This window comes from Arctopsyche grandis, chromosome 1, assembly GCF_051622035.1.
Source record: "Arctopsyche grandis isolate Sample6627 chromosome 1, ASM5162203v2, whole genome shotgun sequence".
Taxonomy (NCBI): Eukaryota; Metazoa; Arthropoda; class Insecta; order Trichoptera; family Hydropsychidae; genus Arctopsyche; species Arctopsyche grandis.
In genome coordinates, this window is record NC_135355.1 from 10805475 (window position 1) to 10828446 (window position 22972).

At 30.8% G+C, this 22972-nt stretch overlaps 1 protein-coding gene across 1 annotated transcript in view; it reads left to right on the plus strand.

Annotated features, from left to right (window-relative positions):
- The window catches only part of CAH1 (carbonic anhydrase 1), a 25779-nt gene continuing 2807 nt past the window's right edge, over positions 1–22972 (plus strand). Inside the window, exons 1-3 of the mRNA XM_077441630.1 lie at positions 1–286; positions 20215–20406; positions 22041–22258. Of these exons, the coding sequence (XP_077297756.1) occupies positions 253–286; positions 20215–20406; positions 22041–22258 (444 nt within the window). The 5' untranslated portion in view covers positions 1–252. The remainder of the gene's footprint in view (positions 287–20214; positions 20407–22040; positions 22259–22972) is intronic.

Consider the following 22972-nt stretch of genomic DNA (forward strand, 5'->3'; position numbering starts at 1 on the left):
CTCCAATTCGCCTCTGTGTTTGTAATACCAGAGATGGAGGAGGGAGTTGTTCGCGATACAGTCTGACATGTTAACAGCTCATGGCTTCAGTATCGCCTCAGTGGTCGCACACGTTGGTACTTGAGGACGTGCATAACTCGTGTTGAAGACGACCTAAAGAAAAGAAACAAGTGACTGAACCCCTTCGAGTCGAAGGCCACTCCTGTCCAAATTAACTTTATTTTAAACCACTGATTTTTTTTTTAAATCACGATGAGCGCTGAATGGGGATACACTTCAGAAAATGGTGAGCTATCGCTGATTTATGCTTTTTTTTTTGTTTTACTTAAAATGTATTGTACTAAAATTATTAAGTTATCTGTTCGTATCTAAACGTAAATGTGATGAATATTCATGTATTTAATCTTAATTAAAAGTGTGTTTACGATTTTATCTTTATTTACAATTATTTATCTGATGTGAGACGACTGTAACTATGCACGCGAATTAATGTATCTGGAATACTTGTGAAATCTTCTGTATATGCGTGTCTTAATTTAATTATTGAAAATAAATCAAAATCAAATTAAAATGTTCCTAATTGAATTAAGATATTGTGGATATGCATACATATGTACATATGTATATTATATAATAGTAAGATTGAGTATTTATAATTCTAGTTAAAATTTCCAAGAATTCAGATTATTTTTTAATTTAATTATTAAAAAGTATTTTACATATTTTTATGTATGTACGTTTAAATTTTCTAACGCATAAATAATATTTATAAAGCAAAAGGTAAGGTAATTTTAAAACTTATATCTGAACTTTTTGGTGGATAAATATATTTGTTATAATTTCTCGTAATTTATACTATATCTTATTTGATTATAATATTTATTTCCAATATAATTTTGCCAAAATTAATTATCAACGAATTAAAAAAAAATGAATAGATATCTTCTCCTTAAATAATACATTTTACTACATTTCTATAAAGCCAAGGAATTAAGAAATGAATTCTTAAATAATAAGAATACATATGTACATACACATATCACAATTTAAAAGAAAAACCTTTCGATAAAAAATGAATGACATTAGACAGAAATGCTAAACAGCGAAATTTTTAATTTCCTATAAATTTATAAGTACACCTGTTGATATAATAATAAGAAAATGAAAATATTATGAAATTATGGTTTTCATGAAAATGAAATATATAATACATATATGGTTTTCTTCAAGATATTTACTATGCTACTGAAAACAAACGTTATGTATTTATTACATATAATAATCCGTAATTGTATAAACATAGGTAATATTTCACCTCGCTTTTGAACTGATACATTATTGTAATGAATGTAAATTCAACGACCTAAACAAATGACCCGATACTGATAACGCACACAGGGTAAAACTTGAAATATATAATATATGTATGTATTATACATATGTATTTAGGTATGTAGTATGTACATATATGTAAATCAAATTTTAACTTCCCTTGGCTTTTGATGCAAATTTTGATTATTTATCTCAGGATATTACACATTTTCATATCTTGCAATTACATGCAAATAGCTGAAAAAAAATTCAAACAATGCCGTTATCGTTTGCTTCTCTTTATCGCAATCGTACAATAATGCGACAATTTGCAAAATCGACTATCGCGCAATATTTATACAATTAAGGATTAATATGAATTTAGTATGACACCTCTATGACAAATAAGAGTTTGATTAAGACATTTGTGTGTATGAAAAGCGTTTTGCCATAATGTCTGACGTGTATGTAAAGTGATGTGTTAGGAATGTCAATCAATTAACACTCAGTAGGTGTAAAGTATGTAGAATTAAAAATATCGGTGAATTTGATTTTCCTCAATTCTTCATGCATTTTAGAAATGTAGCTTGCAATTGTGGATGACGTCAGCAATGCCTTCGTAAATGGCAAAGATACATGCATATTTATGTACAGTTATTCAGATCTGAAGGATTTAATATTACGATATTAAAAATGTTTCGAATATGTAGTCTTTATTTTCAATCCATCTATCAATTTTTGTTACCTATTTACGTCACAGTTTTTTATTGCGGAGATTTTCACATTGCGAATCAATCGATTTGAATTTTACAAAACCGGTTAACGCTTTAAGTCTCCTTTGTAGATGCAGACCTGTAGATGCAAACGAAACTGCTTACGTCTTTATAAAACGTTTTTTTTACAACCTCCGATCACGTGTTGTATAAAAAAGCGCACTGAGAGGATTTTGTCTAGCAATTTTCTACGAATAATTAACTAGGAAGTGGCGATTTGCGTCGTAGACGTGCTAATGAAAGGAAAATTGGAAAACAATGAGTTAACGCGTTCCGAGCTCCGAGTGAATCTTTCAGGAGCAATTAAATGATTTTTAAATTTGTAGACAAATTATATTATAATTATTTTCTTTTTATAATCTGCAAATTACATAAAAATAAGTGATTGAAAATTATACATATGTATTACTAAAGTACTAATTTTAGTGATACTAAAACGAAATGTGAATAAACGAATGGATTTTGCTCTCTGTAGCTAATTTTTACATAGTCGCAATTTAAAATGCAAAAATATTCATTTTCAATATTTAAAATGCTTTATCGATGTAATTAACATTTCATTTTTATCGAATTCAATAAAAACATGATAATAAAAAATGCAATAACTATTTGATTTATTGCGGAACAGCTGTAGGTGACGAAGAAAGCGCTCAATCTGAAATATTGCGAAAAAAACAAATTCAATATAAATAAACGGGCAATAAGAAGTATATAAAATCAAGCAATTTGGAATCTTAATCTTAGAAAAATAAATAAATTAGATGATAATGTTATATATGTGTGTATTTCTAAGATATAAAATTTAATCCTGCGTAATAATTTTCAAACAACATGTTATTTTTGCGATTAATTTGCTTAAAATTAAAAATGTTCAATTTTTTTCGACGCGTTCATATTAAATGTAAGCTTAAGAAATTAATTAAAAAATAATTAAGGCTTTTGATTCTCAAAATGGTGTCCCGTACACTTTGACCTGGGATATGATGTATGTACATACATACATACATATAATAAAAAAATATATTATGTTTTTTTCTGATACTGGACTGAAAAAAATCTCGTCACGTTAATCATTATTTAAAATTGAAATTATTCATACGTACATATTTTAAGAGCTTACCAAGGTACATTATAGAATACGAAGGTTCTTCATTGGAAGTGGTAAAATCATGTGATGTCCGAATTTAATAATAATAAAAAATGTATAAAAGCAGCCGGTATGGTTTTTATAATTAATTGGTTGAAAGGATTCCGCTATAAAAAAAACTTCCACTGAAATAACCGGACATCGGGCACGAGAATCGGTGAATAGAGCCGTTCTATGTAGTCCTCTTGTCATTATTTTCACACCAGAAGCGATCAACTGAGGTCACTGACAGTCAGCGTACCAATCGTCTGATTACCGAAAATCGACCGCCAAAATCAATGTTATGTATGTTTTGCGATTCGTCTGACCCTTTACCTGTCGCATGACTCACATCATCTTATAGCCACCAGATCAAGGACAATTCGAAATTGTTTATTTAATTTAATCATTTATAGTATATATTATATGTAAACATAAATGTATAATTAAAATGAATCATATATGTATAATTTGTAATTTCATATTGAATTTCTTTTACTGTGAAAAACTGAACTGGGTATTTTAAATATGTGCATATGTTGCCACCTGTGGTCAAGTTTGGTGCCTTTAAATTTTTTATTCTTTGAATTTACCATAATTATTGTTTATAAACACAACGCTTCGTTTACATACATACATATTGATGATTTTCAAACAATGCCTTACAAGCTACAATACATATCGAAGGAACCGTTTTTCTTTGAATTTGCTTACGTATTGTAGAAATAGGTATCATTTAGTATAACTTGATAAAGGTATTTTTTTTCATTCAGTCATAACTTAATATAGTCGTCATTATTGAATGAAAATACATTTAATATCTCAACTTTTAAGTATTTTTCCGGTCTGTTTGTGCGCGGTCGCCCTTGTATTTCAGCGCAAGTAAAGGTTGACAAAGCAAAAACGCATTTAATCTTAAATTTGGCGAGAACGTTCAGGTAAGATAACGGTTCAGGTAGATAAATAAATTTATTACTTTTTTTTTTGTACGCCGTCCAATTGCTGTCAAGGATTTAGATTGCGACGCTTCGCTTACCATTTTTATTTTCTTAAAAGTCCACAAGTGCACTCGATTTGCACGAGCAAGTAATTAGTTTATAGACACATTTATATGATCTTTATGTAAATTGCATATTTTTTTATTATTTTGTATCAAAATTGTGACATCAACGTGAACATTTGACAGCAGTTCAGAATCGATGATTCGAATAAATGTACATATTTGACGTTTCATTGCTCTATGAACACCTTTAGTTCATTAATTTTTATAGCCGGTCGTAAGACGATTTTCCCGACGATTACATCTGTCTTATTGTCTGAAGGGAATTAATAAAGATTCCCAGCGCTTCTCAAGCATGATGAGAACATCAATGATTACAAATAATCGCTCGCATTTCGTCATGCTTCATATGATATTATATTGTAGTAATATCTTATCTAGAATTCCTTAATTGAATTTTCCGGAAATCTAATGTCGCACAGACGTTGACGCAACGTGTTGTGGTTTAATTTCGGTAAGCGACATTTAGTTTTAAAACAATTTCTAGATAAAGTTTAAGAGACACTCGTCTTTGACGGACATTGACAATGAACGTTCGACAATTGATAATGCGAGCAATATTTTCCGTTCGTTTGAAATAATTTCACAAAGCGAGAGACGTCAAAACATAACGCAGACATGTCACCCGCGATAATGGTTGACAAACAGTGTTTGTCAAAATGAATAATTTGTGCGATGCATTCGCCGTCGCTCACACTTGACCAAATCGTTCGTTTTAATTTCAACAAACAATGAAACCGCGTGAAATTTGCATAAGTCTCGCCGAAAAGAAGGCCGCAGTGCGAAAATTAACCTAAACGTTACAGACGTTCATGCATATTCATGAGTTTACACAAAGCGCGAATATGTAGACCAAATAAGGCAAAAAACGTATGCACCTGTTTTCTTGGGAATTTGAGTTATTTTTGTTAAAGTCTGATCGATTATTTTGCAGACGTAGACGTATCGGTTATATTCTTCTTCGTTTGTCTGTATCTCTAAAGCCATTTATATGCCATCCACTGCTGGATGAAGACCTCCATAAACACGCTTCCATTCGTTTCTGATTTGAGCAACTTTCATACATCTCATATCACACATTTTTTTTATTGCACCCCTTTACATCCTCTCGGGTACCAAGCATACAGCGTTCCATACTTCTATAAGTTCATTGTATCTTATGCAGCATTCTGGCATTCAATGCTCAAGTTTCGCATCCATATTGTCATCACTGTCAAGACACATTACATACATAGTATGTACTATTCCTATACTAAATATATCTGTATATATGTACATACACATAACTACAAGGTATATTTTAGTGCAGTTGAGATCTTGATCCACAAGTTTAATCCTCGGAATACATTTTTTAAGAAAATTATTTGAGTAGTGTAATTATGCAGGTACTATAGTTTAATTTGAAGCATTATTTTTACATGGTTTGGTATGTATTAATGTATTAAAAAAAGTTTGTAATTAATTCAGAAGGCTCAAAGGAGACTAACTTATGGTAAATGCTCAAAGAGATGACGTCAGTGGCACATCCCAAAACAAAAAAAAATGAAAGAAGGCTTAATGAATTATATATAAAATTGCAATTGAAAAATTTGTATCTGTTTATTCAAATCCAAATCCAACCGAGAAAGTTGTATGATTCGACTAAATTATTGGTGTCGTATAGGCCGAGCCTTATACATAACAAATTTCGTGAAAAATTACTAGTGTATCCCTTCAGAGTAATTTTATTTTAGCCTGTAATTTGCAGTCTTGATTGAATCTTTTCAGAGCTGAAAAGATCTCTTGATATTGCTGGAGATGGCTCTAGAATGTATTTCAATCCTGCAAATTGTTCAAAGTGGTAAAAAATGATTTGCACTTTCAGATAATTGGATTGATGCGTAAAAATATATTATATGAAAAATTAAGATGTAATTTAACTATATTTTAGTTTTTGCAACATTTTACAGTACCTTGTATAGCATTTTAATTGACCGTTTGGGTCACAATCGCAAAAGTGATTAAAAAAGATGATATGAAACACGTGTTCGCCAGCATGCGTGTATAGAGCGATTAGGAAAAATCGTTTAGTAGTGCTATACTTAAAATTAAACAACGTAATAAGGATAAAACTTATTTAAAGTCTATTGTATTGTCATGTCTTTTTAACGATTTCTCGGAGAATTTTCCTCGTTTCGTACAAGACATGTTTTATTCAGGCTTAATGTTTGAAGTCGATATTCGCAAAAAATAATATAATCGCAAGCCCACTCTCTGTATAATTCAGTTTTTATTGTGCAATGATAATAAATTTCGGCTGATACCCGTTTCGTTCGTTATGTCTTTGATGACTTTTGAGCCATTTGGCATCGAACAAAATCCCATTCACTTGACCAACAAAACGATAAAATTTTAAGCTAGGCAAATTGTTATAAATATCCGGGATTCGTGAGATAAAACGGTAATTAGCGATTAAATTGCTGTGGACTGATAGGTAGGTACAAATAAAACGAGTCGACCTCCAAAGACGTAATATTTGTAAGGGCGACATTGAATCGATTCGCCTCAAAGAACAATTTCCACGGGTCGATCGCATTGTTTCTTCTTATTTAATTGGTATACATCCGCCGGAAATGCGCGTCGACAAATAAATGTGTGTGTAAATTGCACTTGTGCGCAAAATTACTCAATTTTATAAATCGGAAAGTTAAACAAAATAGTCGGCAATGGCAATATTTTTTTAATACATATGTCCAAAATAAGGCCTTGAATAGGTTATCGAAGCACATATTTTCAAATCAATTATTTTGTTTATGACCCGGATCCGATCTTAATGATTTTGATTGCATACTTAAGTATCTATATATTTTTTTTAATATAAAAAAATATGTATGTTGTCTCAAACGTTAATTTGATACTCGCATGTAATTTCTCTAAAGGTGCTTCTGCACGATGCAAGTAGACAGGAAAGTCAGGTTGGTATATGAGTTGATATTCAAGGATAAAGGTTGATCTTGTACACGCATTCAAGTTGTCATGTGAGTGTAATTGTTTATCCTATATGATTAGGTATAAAAATAGCACATTTGCATACATGTTCATCATGCGGGGGGACTTAAGCGAGTAGACCGCGCGCGAGCCCAGCGGCTTGACTTCGTTCATATTGATTCCACAGCTCAGTAGCACAAATAACACGAAAGCCATGTGAAATGCAAAGGAGGTATGTAAAAAGTGGAGTATTAGACCTGACTCCAACCCAAAACCATAAAAAATACATTATTTTTTCTTGAAAGCTATGACCGAAGCATTTAAAATCATTGTAATAAGAAAAGAAAGCCGGATATTATTCTTTTAATACATTTTTATAATCACTTAACCCTTTGAGTGCTGACGTCTTTACTGTTGAAAGCCCGCCACGCTGAAAATTTCGCCAACATTTCCAACTAGAATTATTTAGAAATACCAATAGAAAGCGGGTATAAAAAAATTATGGTTAGCCCAAACAAACCCCAGATAACTACCGCCGAGAATTTTGAGTTTTGTAAAGGTGTGTTTAGACTCTCTAATATATCTTGCAAAAATGTAAAATAAACAAAATAAGTCTATTAATGAATGTGTTTTTCCATAACTAGTTCCATGTTCTTCATTGTTGTTAAAATGTAATGCTCACAATCTAAATGCCAAGCCAAAATCTAAAATACTCAGCAATTAGGGATTTCCATCGGCAAATTCTGCTATGGTTATATATTCAGAAATTCCGATGTAAACCAGTCTTTATAAATATTGACTCGGATTACATGACCCATGTTAAATGCATTTTTTTTTCAATGCTACCTGGAAAGGCTAAGCGGTTACTATTCTTGTTTATTTTTTACATACTCAAAAAACAACGCCTATCGGCGTATTTAAGGCTCATGGACTTGTTTGTAAAACGCCAATTGGCGTTGGTCAGCGTTCAAAGGGTTACTATATTTTTATAATCACTTAATTGAATTTGCGAAGAAATATTTTAATGCTCTTAACCCAGACAAATGTGACTTTAAAAATCATATATTCTGCAGAAAAATCTCTAAAATTATACATACAAAAATGAATGGTATAGTCCATTGTTAAAAATAATATATTGTCTACTTAAGTACAATGCCAGCTCTAGTATTTAATAATATTTAGAGTCCTCGAAAGACAGCGACATTAGAAAGAGATCTTATTATGTTGTGAATAAAAACCATATATGTATGTTGATAGATCAGCCGCTAGTCGCTGATAAATAAATAGCTACGACAAACAATTCGCCAGATGCATATCTGCCGATCTGCCCGCAATGGGCAACTTTAGACTCTATTATTTATGTACTAATTATTTATTTATAATGTATATTCTTTATTATTTATGTATTTTATTGTATATTATTTATGCATGAATATGTTTAATTGCTTATGAAAATGTAGATTTTTTTAAGAAATTTAGAGGCGGTGTTTTAATAAAATAAATAAAACAAATTAATAGATTAGTACAATTTATATATATATATATATATATATATATATATATATATATATATATATATACATATATATAAGACTAGTATGAAGCTTTGGGGCAACCTGTCAGGTCACACTGGTCATTTTATTGTTATTATTGTTTTAAAATAAAAAATAAAATAAATAAAAAAATATAGGTACATATTCACTTGTTTTTATGTTCTTTTCCTGTATAGATTTAATTGTATAGAGTGCAATACCAATGTCAATAGTTTTATTTGTTTTTAATAACATTACATACATATCATGTCATCTATAAAGATTAGTAGCAGATATAATATTTTTTAATATAAATGGGACAAGGTCGATGCGTGGTCGTCATATCAAATATCCGCATTATCGCAGATGCAATGAATTATCTTTACTATGTCAATCTGTACGAGTGCACAATCGTTTATCAATGAATTAGTTAAAATGCATGTGCATATTTTAAATATTTATTTTACGACGCTTTATAAATAGACACTGTTTACGTATTCATTATTATAAATATAGCTAATAAGCCGTGTTGAGTGATGCTGCAGTCAAGGCAAGCGCATAATTCACCTTGCGAACATCTCACAAAATGCAATCCGTTCGAATGCAACTGTTCCGCAGATATCCTTCAACTTGATCGCAAAAGTGAGCTAATCTCGGTTGCGTGATTTGTAATTAATTTTCCATTTTTTGTTTGTCGTTTTCTTTGTCACATCTGTGTATAAGAATGGTTTTAATTGCTGGTTCGTGAGAAGTAACATCTCCAACTGTTAATTTTCTTTAATGAAAGCTTTTTCATCAGGGTCGATCCGCGAATGTTGACCACGTGACTCATAGTCACATGTACGATTTCGCCACAACCGGTTCCAGGACACAAAGACCGCAGAATCCAATTCTGGGAAGCCTAATTTTTCAAGTCTCTTTTTATTCGAATGTATGCCTATTTAAAAAATATTTTTAATTTTTATACAGCGCAATTTTTGTGTAATGGTGACTGCATCCGTTTTGTATGGAATGATAAGTGCGAAAAAAAAATTACGCAACGTGTAAAATGAATATGGTTTCCAAACCATTTGGCAAAAAAATTGCAGTGAATAAATTCATACAACTACTAATGTAGTTAGAAAAAAATATATGCGCGAAATTAAAACGTCACGTTTTTGCATTAAGATTAAATCCAATAGCTAACAACAGAAAAAAAATGGCAAATCTTTATTTCGTGTGCAAATTAAAAAAAAATCACTTTAAGTGTGTATTTATGTGTGTATGTTTGCACCTATGTATGTACATACGTTGTAATAAAAATTTGCGGCAAGTATAATTCATAATTATTTAATTCAATTGTTACCAAATTTTATTTTTTACCAGTCTGGTAAATTTCAATAATGATTCAGTGTTGACTGCGGTTTAAATATTTCTAAGATACCCAAACTCTTTAACAAACATTATTTTAAGACGTTTTCTTTTAAAAATAGTAATAGTAAAATAGTAAAAATAGTGATTCAAATCGATATTTTTCGGCCAATTGACTCCGTTTTCTATCAGTTTTCTACTGGTAAAAATGTTAATGTGGTTCCCCAATATACTTACATACACGTTTGTTTCTTGTTCTACCTTACTGAATTTATGATAAGAAAAATTCATTGACACAAAAAAAAAAAAAACATGTACATGATTTAAATTGCGTCATATAATCGACATTTGTTTTGATGAATTAAAAGCGGCCCTTTTTTCATTAGTTCAGCTCGTTGATGATAATTATCCACTATCAGAAGTCATCCGAATTAGGTTACTACATAGTTGCATGGAAGTTTGTTTCGGAAGTCTTGCTCGTCTCCAAAGGATTCATAACCGTGTTATTTATATTCGGTGTCCAATTTCGAGTTTCTTTTTGTTATCAAAACATCACTGAGGATACGCGTCGATTACATTCACATATTTACATACAGTACTGGTTTTGGGGGGGGGGCTGGGTCGGGCGGCACCCGAGGGCGTCGAGTATGTTGGGGCGCCACTCCATGCACCGAAGGCGCTTTAAAATTAAAAATTAGGGCGCCAACGACCCTAAAAAATTTTAGATTAGAGTGCCAAAGACGAAACTTAAATAAATCATTTGAAATTGAAACTTATCTCCGGTCTACAATGTCACAAAATAAATTGTCATAATTTTCTAGGGGCGCTTAGTAAAAATTGCCCGAGGGCGCCATAGGGTGTAAGGCCGGCACTATTTACATACATACAATTTGTACAGTTTTATTTAGTTCTGTGAAAAACACTTTTTTCATTTAAAGTGGAAACGTGTCGTGTATATGGAAATGCAGTGTAGATTGTCTATTCTTATCATAATATGACACTTTTCTACAGCATTGTTTATTTCAAAAACGACATGATAATGCGACGAAACTCTGCGGAAATTCTCCACTTTGAAAACAATGAAGTGCATTTAGATGCGATTAAACTAATGCAACGCGCAGCGCTGTGCATTATGCGACGCATATACTCGTTTATGAAATTGGTCTGAAAAATCGTCGTAAATAAATATTTCATCGCCTTCGCGTTCAGATTCTAAACCGAATCGTTAAATATAAACCCGTTGGATAAACAGCGTTGGTATTGACGTTGCTTTGAATATTTACGGAATATCGGCCAAATTTTCTGCGATATAACAGCAATAACCCTTTGAAGTCTTTCGCTCGGTATGATTTTGTATCGAAAAATATTTTGCAGTCCGTTAACGAAGTGGTTAGTTAATAAAACTTTATACTCGGAATATGAGGGCTTGTAAATTATTGATAAGATAAAGAAAGCTCGTTAAAATCACCATTGTTGCTGACAAATACATGTTGTTTTTTTGCTCATGGCATTGATAATGTAATCGTTCATGAAATATTTGTTCAACTTTATCGCATCTCAAGATGTTAAATTACTGGTAGGCATGTATGACAGAAAATAAACGTAAAACATCTTACGTACATATGTACAGATGCATGTAAGATAAAGTACTCAAGGTATAGATTATGATATGTATTGCATTTCATTTCTTCATAAGTATTTCCTTTTGTGATTGTGATTATATATCTTATCATAAATTATTCATCATGCATATGTTTGATTAATAAATGCGATCAATATCAAAAATTCATATCAATTTCGTAATTCTCTGATTTGCATGAAATTTTTTTTGAATTTAAGATGCAATAATATATTTTTCTTTATGCATACATATGTATATGTGTAAAGACAGGAAGCGAAACATTTGGGTGAGTAGTATGACAAGGGTAGTGGACATAGTAGATAGAGTAAAGAGATTGAAATGGCAATGGGCGGGCCACGTGGCTAGAAGAATGGACAAAAGGTGTACAAAAGAAGTGCTTGAATGGTAATCGAGCGAATGCAAAAGGGTGAAAGGAAGACCGCAGGGAAGATGGGTAGACGAAATTAGGAAAATGTGTGGGGTGAGATTTATGAGTGTGGCGCAAAACAGAGATGAGTGGAAATGTGTTGGAGAGGCCTTCATCCAGCAGTGGATGATGATGTATATACATACATATGTGCATATTTTACCTGATCGATTAGTATCGTATCAATATTTGTACACACATAGATGTATACATACATGGGTATTGATTATTGTTTTTATGGTATTCCACCGCATGTTTATAATAGTGTGCAAGTATGGCCAAAATAATATTTTATAATAAAATGATAAGATAATTTGAGATTTTAATTAGCGATATCATTTAGTTGTAGTTCGTTATATCTCATATTCAAATTTGTTGATATTTTGGACTTTGTGACTCCACAGTAGCATATCTTATTTAATATTTACTCATGTATTTGAGCGAGAGTATCAATACCGATCGTATATTCATTGTTGCTTTAATCGTTTTCGTTTAGCATTGCATTTAATTAATTGATCCGTCGATCCGAGTCCTCACAAAAGTTCACTGTTGACCAATGAATTTTTAAAACGATTTCAATTCATGACGTGTACATATAATATATTATTTATACATTGTGAGACCTAGTTCAGGTGAACTCAAAAACAAATCAATTATCGTAAAATTTAGCATTGACTTAGTAGACTCTTCTGATCGAAAGAAAAAACCAACAATGGCCTACATTAAAGGCTATCGATTTATCCAAGAAAAATAAAGATGTGAAAATTTTATTAGCGACTTGAAAACACTTCAGTTTGAAAACAATATAATGAAATTACGCTTTTGAAAGGCTTCATTTTGTTGCGCTAGCGTAAGAGGATATTTGACAGGTGACGTCAACCACTATTATCTATGTTTGAGTAATTAATCATTTAAGTCTTAAAACATTTAAAAATACTTTAAATATATAATTCAATAGAGCTCGCATTTGAGCGAGACGTGTATATTTACGATTGAATACATTCGTATCGCTCTAATGCACACTCGCTTCTCCGCGATGCAATTTATTTTTGCACTATTGAAGCGTCGTGTGAATGTCCTACGCAGGCCCGCCCCGAGGGTATATGGCGGATGGGTTTCAGCGCCCCCCCCCCCCCCCTTTAATTTTTTATACAGTAAATTTCATGAAAGTTCTTGAAATTTTGTGTTGAATAAAAATTTATGAAGACAAAAACAAAAAATTAAATTTAAATTTTTATTCAAAATAAGCACTTTTAATGTTTAAAAATGAATAAAATAAATAAAATACGGATTACTATGATTAAATTCGGCAATGAAGAATTTATATTTAACAATGAATTCAAGAATTTTATACAGTGATATTTTTTCTTTCGAATATGATTGGTTAAGATATTTAATTTCATGAAGCAAATCCATCCCTGATATTTTATATGTATATATACATACATATGTTTCAGCGGTATTTTAATAAAAATACAATTCCAAATTACCATTGTACCGACGGCAGTTTGCTCTTTTACAAAATTTTATTCGCGAGTCGTTGATATTTGACAGTCAACTTCCTGCGTTCTTCGTAAATTATAATATTTTACAACCAGTACTGTTGCTTCGAGTAGAAAAATTAAGTTGGATATAGAATGTTTCATAAGTTCAAAGAAAGCCAAATATATTTTTTGTATTTTTCCAATTTAATAATCATAAAAAGAAAAATGGGGGCGCCTCACAGCGCCTCTTGTCTATGGCTCCCTAAGCACGTGCCTAGTCTGCGGCACCTTTAAGCCCGCCCTGATCTTACGTCAACGACTTCCAACTGAGGGTAATTTAGGGGTACGAAAGAAATAATGGCAGATAAAAATGCGAATCATTTCTACGGTAGAAAAATAAGGTAGAAATTCTACCTTCTCGCGTGATCATTGTGTTTTTTATCTCTTTTACCAAACGTTTTTTGCTTTGCTTTTCACACTCTTGCTTTGTGTTAAATTTTATAATATATTGAAAAAAATCAGAAGCATGATATTTAAAGAATTTGAAAAACTATTTTCTCAAGTAGATTGGTTGTGTGAATGCTGAGTAGGTGACTTTTTGTCTTTAGAATCGATTAGCTATATACTAATTTATAAAAATTGACTGTAGATTTGCTTATTACCTAAGCATTTATAACAAATAAATGCAGAGGTACAAGCAGAGCCGGCTCATGAATTTTTACGCCTGTGTGCAAGGCGCTCTTGGTGCCCAAGAGAAATATTAGAATCTAATATATAATTTCGAAAGAGACTTTGTTATTATGTAAGTATGTAAGAAAATATGTAATGTTGGTTGGGAACTTCGTAAACAAAACAAAGTTTCTATGACGACAGTTCAATTGGTTGAATATTATATTTTTTTCGATTCAAATAAATTTAATAAAAAAACAAATGAATATTTACTATGAGATTCGCCATGTTTACGCTGTTTATATTACAAATACTGAGCGAAGCCGGGTAAAACAACTAGTACACAATAAAATACAAAATAAAAATACACTATACATACACAAAGGAAAATAGAGATCTAACAAAATTTTGTAAATTGGTAAAATGGTTTCTAAATATTATATATCAAATCGTTATTTTGATATAAGGCGAAAGCATGGCGGTTTATGAGAATTCTTGTGTATTAATGTTTCTTTCTTCGGTCATCGAAATATTTTAGGCGCCCTTTCTTTTACGGCGCCTGTGTGTGCCAAACACTCCGCACAAGCTACATAAGCTAAATAAGCGCAGCTGGGGATGAGCTTGTGGACATATTAAATTACATTTTTTTTTTAATATTAGGGGTACAAATGATGGAAATGGATTTTGCGATTGAAAAGTCCCTCTTCTTTTAAATGGAAATCTTGGTATTTGATATGTATCAGATCTGTCAAATTTTCGGAAACGAATGTCAATAGCGGGTTTTTCTACGTGATTGATTATTTGTCGTGATTAACTGTTGAACATTGGACTTATCGTATTTGTTATCTGGAATCCGTCTGAAATTAAAACCAATTGCCAATATACATATGTAGTGACGATGCACTGTATGTATGTACGTGTGAAACTTGTCATTGTTTCAGAACGTATGGTGGATTAGTGTAAGATATTACACGTCATATTCGATTGATCGGCTGCCTTTGATTTAAGGCCACATAAATTCTGGATGTCTAATAATTTGCTTATTATTTACATAGAACAACGCTACTTCAAAATTGTATTAATTAAATAATACTCATAATTAAAATGTAAAACATATTCGCATATACATATACCCATACACTTAAGATTACTCGGGATGGAATCTCAATATCTCCAATCGTCTCCTTACGAATTTACAAGAATTTATTCCATCAAGTTTTATACAAATAGCATTTTTTTCGAAAAATCTTTCTTCGATCATTTAAAGATTTAGACTCAAAGAGGGTTAAGGGTTGCGTCTAAAAACTGTTAGTATGTATTTTTAGTTTCGAAGACTTCTACGACTGCCTATATCATTGATTTGATGTTCTAATTGTGTATTTAATTGTATACAGAGACGTATAGATGACAAGCTTGGCCATTTAAAGTGCAAAAAACTGTATCTAAATTCTAGATATATGTACTTTTTTTTACCCATACACCACACCATACACATATTGTATATAATAAAACCCATCAATAAAATGCATTATTAAAAAATATATACGTAATTCACACACTAATCAACTCGTTGAAACCTTGGCCCATTTACAAATGATTCATTTTTTTAAATCCGTCTAGTATCTACTATATAGGTAGTATACTACTACCTATAGTATATATAATATTATATTATACCAATGTTGTAGTTTTGAAAATTAATCAAATCCTTGAAAATTAATTTAATTTAATTCTCATTGCTAAACTCATCGAGTTGTCGTCGATAAAAAAAAACAATTAATGATGGAAAATGAACCTTGATTTTTCACAGCATCTTTCTATGAAAATAATTGAGGGGAAATTAATTTTTTTCTAGGCATTAAAAGCTCTAACATTTTTCGTATTTATTTCATATGTGTGTCCATGTTTAATGAAATAAAAATATTACCATGCAGACGAAGGCGAAAGAAACAGTCGTCACAACATAACTTGAATAGTAAAAGTGCACAATTTAGTATGCGTGGGCGAGCTAGTGGTTCAACTGTCGCATTGGATAATTTGATTCGGATGTAAACATGTCAATTACAGTGCGAGACAAGCAGCTTTTCAACAGAGAAAAATAGCGTGATGATACATTCGAATGTGGGTTTTTTTATCATATACATATTACACATAAGTATCTTGTTATCGACACAACGATCGCCCCAGAAAATGTGCACGCTTCGTCCAGGAAAACTCTGTGGAAAAACCATACCGGAAGTGAGATCGCTTTGAGCTAGTTTATCGACCGATTTTTTGTTGTTCGCCGACTCCTTCAAGGATGTCCAGCTGGAGCAGGAAGCAGGAGTGATCAGCTCGTGGGGACCTCATTGAGGTCGAGGTGTAAACCACCTCTGGCGACCTTCAAATTTTAAATTGTCTCTAGTGTTTGATACCAGTGCGTAATACGGTAGTGTGACTTGCCATTTACATTTGTATCTGATGTTAGGTATACGATGTATGAACATACATACATACATACTTATTAACGGTTTTCGATTTCAATTTGGATTCAAACTCAACATTCGAAAAATTAATTAAAATCTATCAATGACTTGCACTAGAATCTGTTTCTGGTAGTCTCAATGGAATTCGATCATCCGTCATACACAACAAGAGTCATAACTGTTCATTGTATGTACATATATATGTATATTGACATGCATGCATGCATCACATATATTTTATATTGTGTGTGATAAATACCTATGTATATAAATAGTTTATTAGTGTAATTAATGATTGTTATTGTCTAGATTATACTCTCTTCGATATCAGTTCAATATTGATATAATATTCTACATTATATACAGACTATTATTTTGAATACAATATATACAATATACTTATGTTGTTGTTGACAATATTTGATCCATAATATATGAAAAATTTGCTGATTCCATCCGACTAAATTTGTTAGTGGCAAGTTAGTGGCTAAATTTGGCAATGCGAAATATTTATTCGATTTTCAATGTAAATGGCCTTAGGTTTCTTCATTCATTTTTTAGCCGTCCAGAACATACCGGGTCTACTAATAATAAATGTACTGCCCACAATTTAAGATTAAAAAAAAATTGCAATATCCAAACTTAGACGCTTTTAGCAATTTTCAAATCTAAAAATCGGATTTTATAGTCGAACGCTAGCTTAGTGTGAAGGCTTATGTGTTTCTATGATTACATTATATAATCATATTAAAAACAAGGATTTTAGTATCGTATCTTATTTTAATGAAAGAATAATTTTTATTTATGTATGCTAAATTTAAAATGTGATGGTTATACCACATTTTTGTCAATCGATATTGATTAAAATTCTAGACTCGTGTAATGCGTGTAATCGCTTACTTATTTACTTATTTATGTGAACGGTATGTAACTTTTGCAAAGTTGTAATTAAAATTAATGGTTTTGTTTTTAAAAACGAGTTCTATCTGCATACGGGCATAATTCGCTTGTAAAACTATTTATACGTTATAAACGGGTTTTATATTCCTGTATATATGTACACTTTTTAAACCGTATAAACATCAAAGAATGTTCATAGCAATAACAACAACAGCAAAAACAAAATAAATAAAATTTCCATACAACCGGTTTTATGTAACAGAATTATATTAATCCTTTTTGGTCAAAAGGCGTAGTATGTATGTAATATTTTATCATTTAATTTTACATACACAACGAGTGGGATAATTTATTTAACATATTTTTAATATTATTTGTGACCACTTTTGTTGCTAACGACAATTTATTTGCTATCGGTTAAAAATTAACATTAGAATTTTCCATTGATTTTTGATAATTTTCCACATTAAATTACACAATTTCGTCAAACATAATAATTTTAATAAGAAATAATAATTTATTTATTCGATATTTAGATACGGTGTGACCGTGACCGATTGTCACTCGTGTGTGTTCCTATTTGATACCTAACGTGTATTAAACAGTTTTATAGTAGGGCTAAATCGTTCGCTAGACTCATTGAACTGTGGCTCGCGTGTGAAATTAAACGCCAGAGTGTCGAATGCGTGTCGTGTCGTATTGATCATTTGAGAAGCGCTTTGCTATCAGACGGACGAGTCATGTGACTGGCGAACGTTGGGGGACAATATAATATACGATATGAAGTCATGTGACCGGAGCTTATCAACGTCACCATGGGCGTCGTCGTAATCATCGGGCTTAGATACCCTATTAAATGATACATCCTCTCAGCCTGCCGTTCTCAAATAGCATTCTCCAAATGTATTCAAATTGATTTTATTTCTTTGTGAATGAAAGAAGAACATTTATAAGTCAATTATTATCATTTCAAATTGGTGCGAAAATTGTTTTCAGAGTAATGATGAAAAGTTAACATCGGTCACACATGGGAGACATCAACTAGAGGGTCGAATGGAAACCCGTTTTTTAATTTAGTTTTAAATTCAAACTTTAAATTATTTTCATATTTAATTTTATATTTATTTTTTATATATCCTACATGTGTATGTATGTATGTAGTAAATTTAAGACATGTGTGGTAATTGGTGAATAATATAATCAATAAGGATCTGCCATCAAGTATACGGTCGTAGGAAAATTTTGTTTTCCTTAATAGCCCGGTTCTATTAAAATTGAAAAATTAATATATTCGTAATAAAAATATTTTCATATGAAAATATAATAAAAAATTTACATTAATTTTGAATTGATATACACGAATTTAAATTTTATTATTAATATGCGGTAAAATAAACATCGATGTGTTTTTTTATTATTGCTAAATCTGAAGTCGTTAAAATAGATGATTAAATTATTACTATTTTAAAATTTACATTTTGTTGAAACGATGTTAAAATATATTCTTGTTTTTAGTTTTTCATAGATGTGAAATCTTTTTGTAAAACAAATGTATGAATAACGTTCAAATGTAAAGTTTTCAACTCAATTTTCATTGAAAATATGTAAAACAATGAAGCCTCGAGCATTGTTCCAATTATTGTTATTATGTTAAGTTAACATATCGATTGTCATGTGTCTACATGTACATATGTAAAGTATTTGAAGGCCATTGTGACGCATATGATTAAATAGCATGTTTCATATTATTCATATAAAAATAATTTTTTCTACTATTTTCAATTTGAAATTTAAAAAAATGACTGAAAAAAAGATTTTCATACATGTAATACGTATTTACTTTATTGTTATTAATTGTCATTGGAAATCATCCTATTGAAAAAGATTTGAGAAGTCCATACTGTTGTTAATCTCTGGCTCGCGTGCATTTCGTGACCGATGTCATTACGCTCATCAATTGATCAGTTGACCGCAAAATTTCGGAAGCTTTGAAGATTTTATCATTTTTTTTTTTATTTCGTGACATCAACATTTATACAATAGTTCGTAATAAAATTAGGACAAATTTAAATGTAAACAGTGTGAATTGATTATAGGAAAATGTTAAAAGTCTTGATATCCTTGACGAAGTTTTTTCCTTAAATCATAAATAATTTAAATTTTCTAGATAGAATGTCAGACTCTTTTTTGCGTTGGTCGTAGCGGTTCACATAAATTATTATTTATGTGTTTGAATTCAAATTCAATTTTTTTAGAATGAATCAAATAACTAATTATATTTTTAATACAGACTATGATGATGCAAATTCACAAATCGCACTCGTTTAATACTTTCATTCTTATTAAAAGAGTTACATTGCAATTCAATGTGCACACGAATCTTTTTTGCTTCTTAAAAAAAAGAACAGCATACCGTTTATTACTGATCGCTCGTTACAATGTAATGCTGTATCATCACCATTATGTGTATTTTACTTCCGAGTGAAAGAGTGATAAATAGCATTCAAAATTAATTTAAATTAATTTCAGGTCCATCAACATGGATCGACAAGTTCCCGGCTGCCCGTGGCGAACGCCAAAGTCCGGTAGACATTACAACTTCAGCCATCAATTCTGGGGCAAGACTGCCAGAGTTAACCTGGAAATACTCCCATGACCACACCCGGTCACTCGTCAACCCTGGATACTGCTGGAAAGTCGAAGAAAATGGCAGAGACTCCGGTAAGACATTGGAAATAATGAAAAAGCATATTATCGCAATGTACGTACATATGTATGTACATATATCGTATTAATGGATAAATTCATATTGCAAGATTTAATTTTCTTGGAACAATGAAATAATTTGCACTTATTAACGTGTATAATTAATGTGCTAGTGTTTAATATATTAGTGAACGAGCTTCAATTCAGTCATGTGTTACTGTTTATTTTTCCAAATATTAATTGATTTCATGATAGATATGATAAATATTTTTTTTTATCAAGTGAACTTGTTAGTCTTATATCGTAGACATTAAAAAAATATAGCTAATTATGAAAATATCACCACTCGACTAAAATACTGGATTGGGGTTAAACAGTCGAAGAAACAAAAAGCCTAAATCATGTTATGTTATCACTGAAGAATGTACTTAAAATAGATATGCGAAGAATAGCTAGGTCAGTCCAAAGCTCGGTTGGGTAAGGTTTCTTTTAGAATGACTTTATATAATCAGTTATTTAAAACCTGCTAACTTGCTGGGGTTCTTTAGTTTCAAGGTTCAATATACGTATAACCAATATTAATTTGCAATGAATGTCATGAAAAAAAAAACTGATGCCTTTATATTGCATCCCATAAGCAGTTTCTGCACTATCGTGCAATTATTTAAAATACTTCTCGAATGAGATAAGTAAAGGCAGTATTATCCGGTTCTCATAGATACATATGTATGTCTGTACATACATATATATCCTATACTAATTTTGATAAGAAACGCATACTTACGAAAGATTCTGTAATAAAATTTAATTAAAAATGTAGGATAAGTTTATTTTGAACATAAAAAATGACGCTATATAAATCAAAAGCGTCCTGGAGATATTTAAATTATTTATTTATTGTAAATTGTATGTATAATTATGTATAAACTGGTTAACCTTTAAAAATCTTATATTATGTTGTGAATATTTACTTAAAATTTAAATGTAGATATTTTAAATTAAATTAATAACTTTGGTAGGTATGTTAGTAATAGGACTCGAATGTTTCAAACTAAGACAGGTAGGTATTTGAAAAATTGCACACATAATTCAATTTAATGACATACATATTTTGCTATTAGCAATTTAAAACCTGTAAACAACAGATGGATCTAGATATCATTGATGAATATATAATGTCTTAGAAAGTCATTATTAAGGTGTATTTATCAATTAGAAGAAAATTTTGTAAACATCTTAGCGTATACAAGACAATTGTTTAAATATTATATTATTACACAATTTAATTAATAAACACATATGTATGTATAATAATGATAAATTCTGAATGAGTAATAAATAGTAACATAATTAATGCCGAAAATACAAATAATTATGTCTTTATAATTATAAAATAAAATTAAACTCTCATTCCAGAATTTATTACATTTACAAGGAATTTAATATCAGATTATTATTTAAATACGGTATCTAGCCACAAGAATTTACAATCAATTTTATTAAGTTATAGATAGTAAAATATTATATAAGTGATTTCCAAAATTGATTTTAAAATATCAGATTAGATATTATATGTACAATATAAATTGATATTTCCTTGCTTTTGTAACACTTAAAATTTGAATTCTTAACATTGTATTAACTTTTAGAAATCCGAGGAGGACCCTTGGGCAATGACACATACAGACTGGTGCAATTCCACGCTCACTGGGGATGCACCGATTGCACTGGCTCTGAGCACACTGTCAATGGAAAATCCTTCTCTGCTGAGTTACATTTAGTTCATTGGAACTGCACTAAGTACAAAACATTGCAAGAGGCTTTCGGACATCCTGATGGTCTTGCAGTGTTTGGCGTTTTTTTGAAGGTGAGTTCACAACCACATACATACATATATACATACAATACCTAGAGCCAACAGTTATTTTCTTTTGATTCTTGAAGCACGTAGCCTCAGGGCAATTTTAAACAACAAAAAAAATCTATTCGAGATCGTGATGATCGCAATTTTAATGGTGATTGCACGTCGGGTGCGAAAGCCGTGACTTTCGAAACTTAGAATTATCTACACATACACATACATATATGAAAAATATATTTTTAACTCATATGCGGAATTCTTTTTAATACAATTTAATATGTAAATTACATGTGTCTACATCAGCGGTTGCCAACCTTTTTTGACTCGCGTACCACTTGGTAGTACATTATGCTAAATTGTACCACCATATAAAATGATTGTATTTCATGAAATTTGTTATTGCAAGTGCAATTACATATATAGTATTTGCACTGTAGGGAATTTGAAGATAGGTTAGACGCAATGGATCTGTTTTGTTACGAAATTTTGTGAGAAAAAAGTTATTTGCCGAGTCAAAATTATTATTTGCGGACTTACGGGTATATCTCGCATCATTTGAATCGAGTTTAAAAAAAAACTATATTCCTCGAAACAAGCACAATGATCTCATTAAATTTATTTTGTAAGGAGATTTAACTAAGAAAAGAAAATATATTATATCTACTTTGTAATTTTGTGTTTTTATTAAAACCATTTTATAATTGTGACTATGTAAATAAC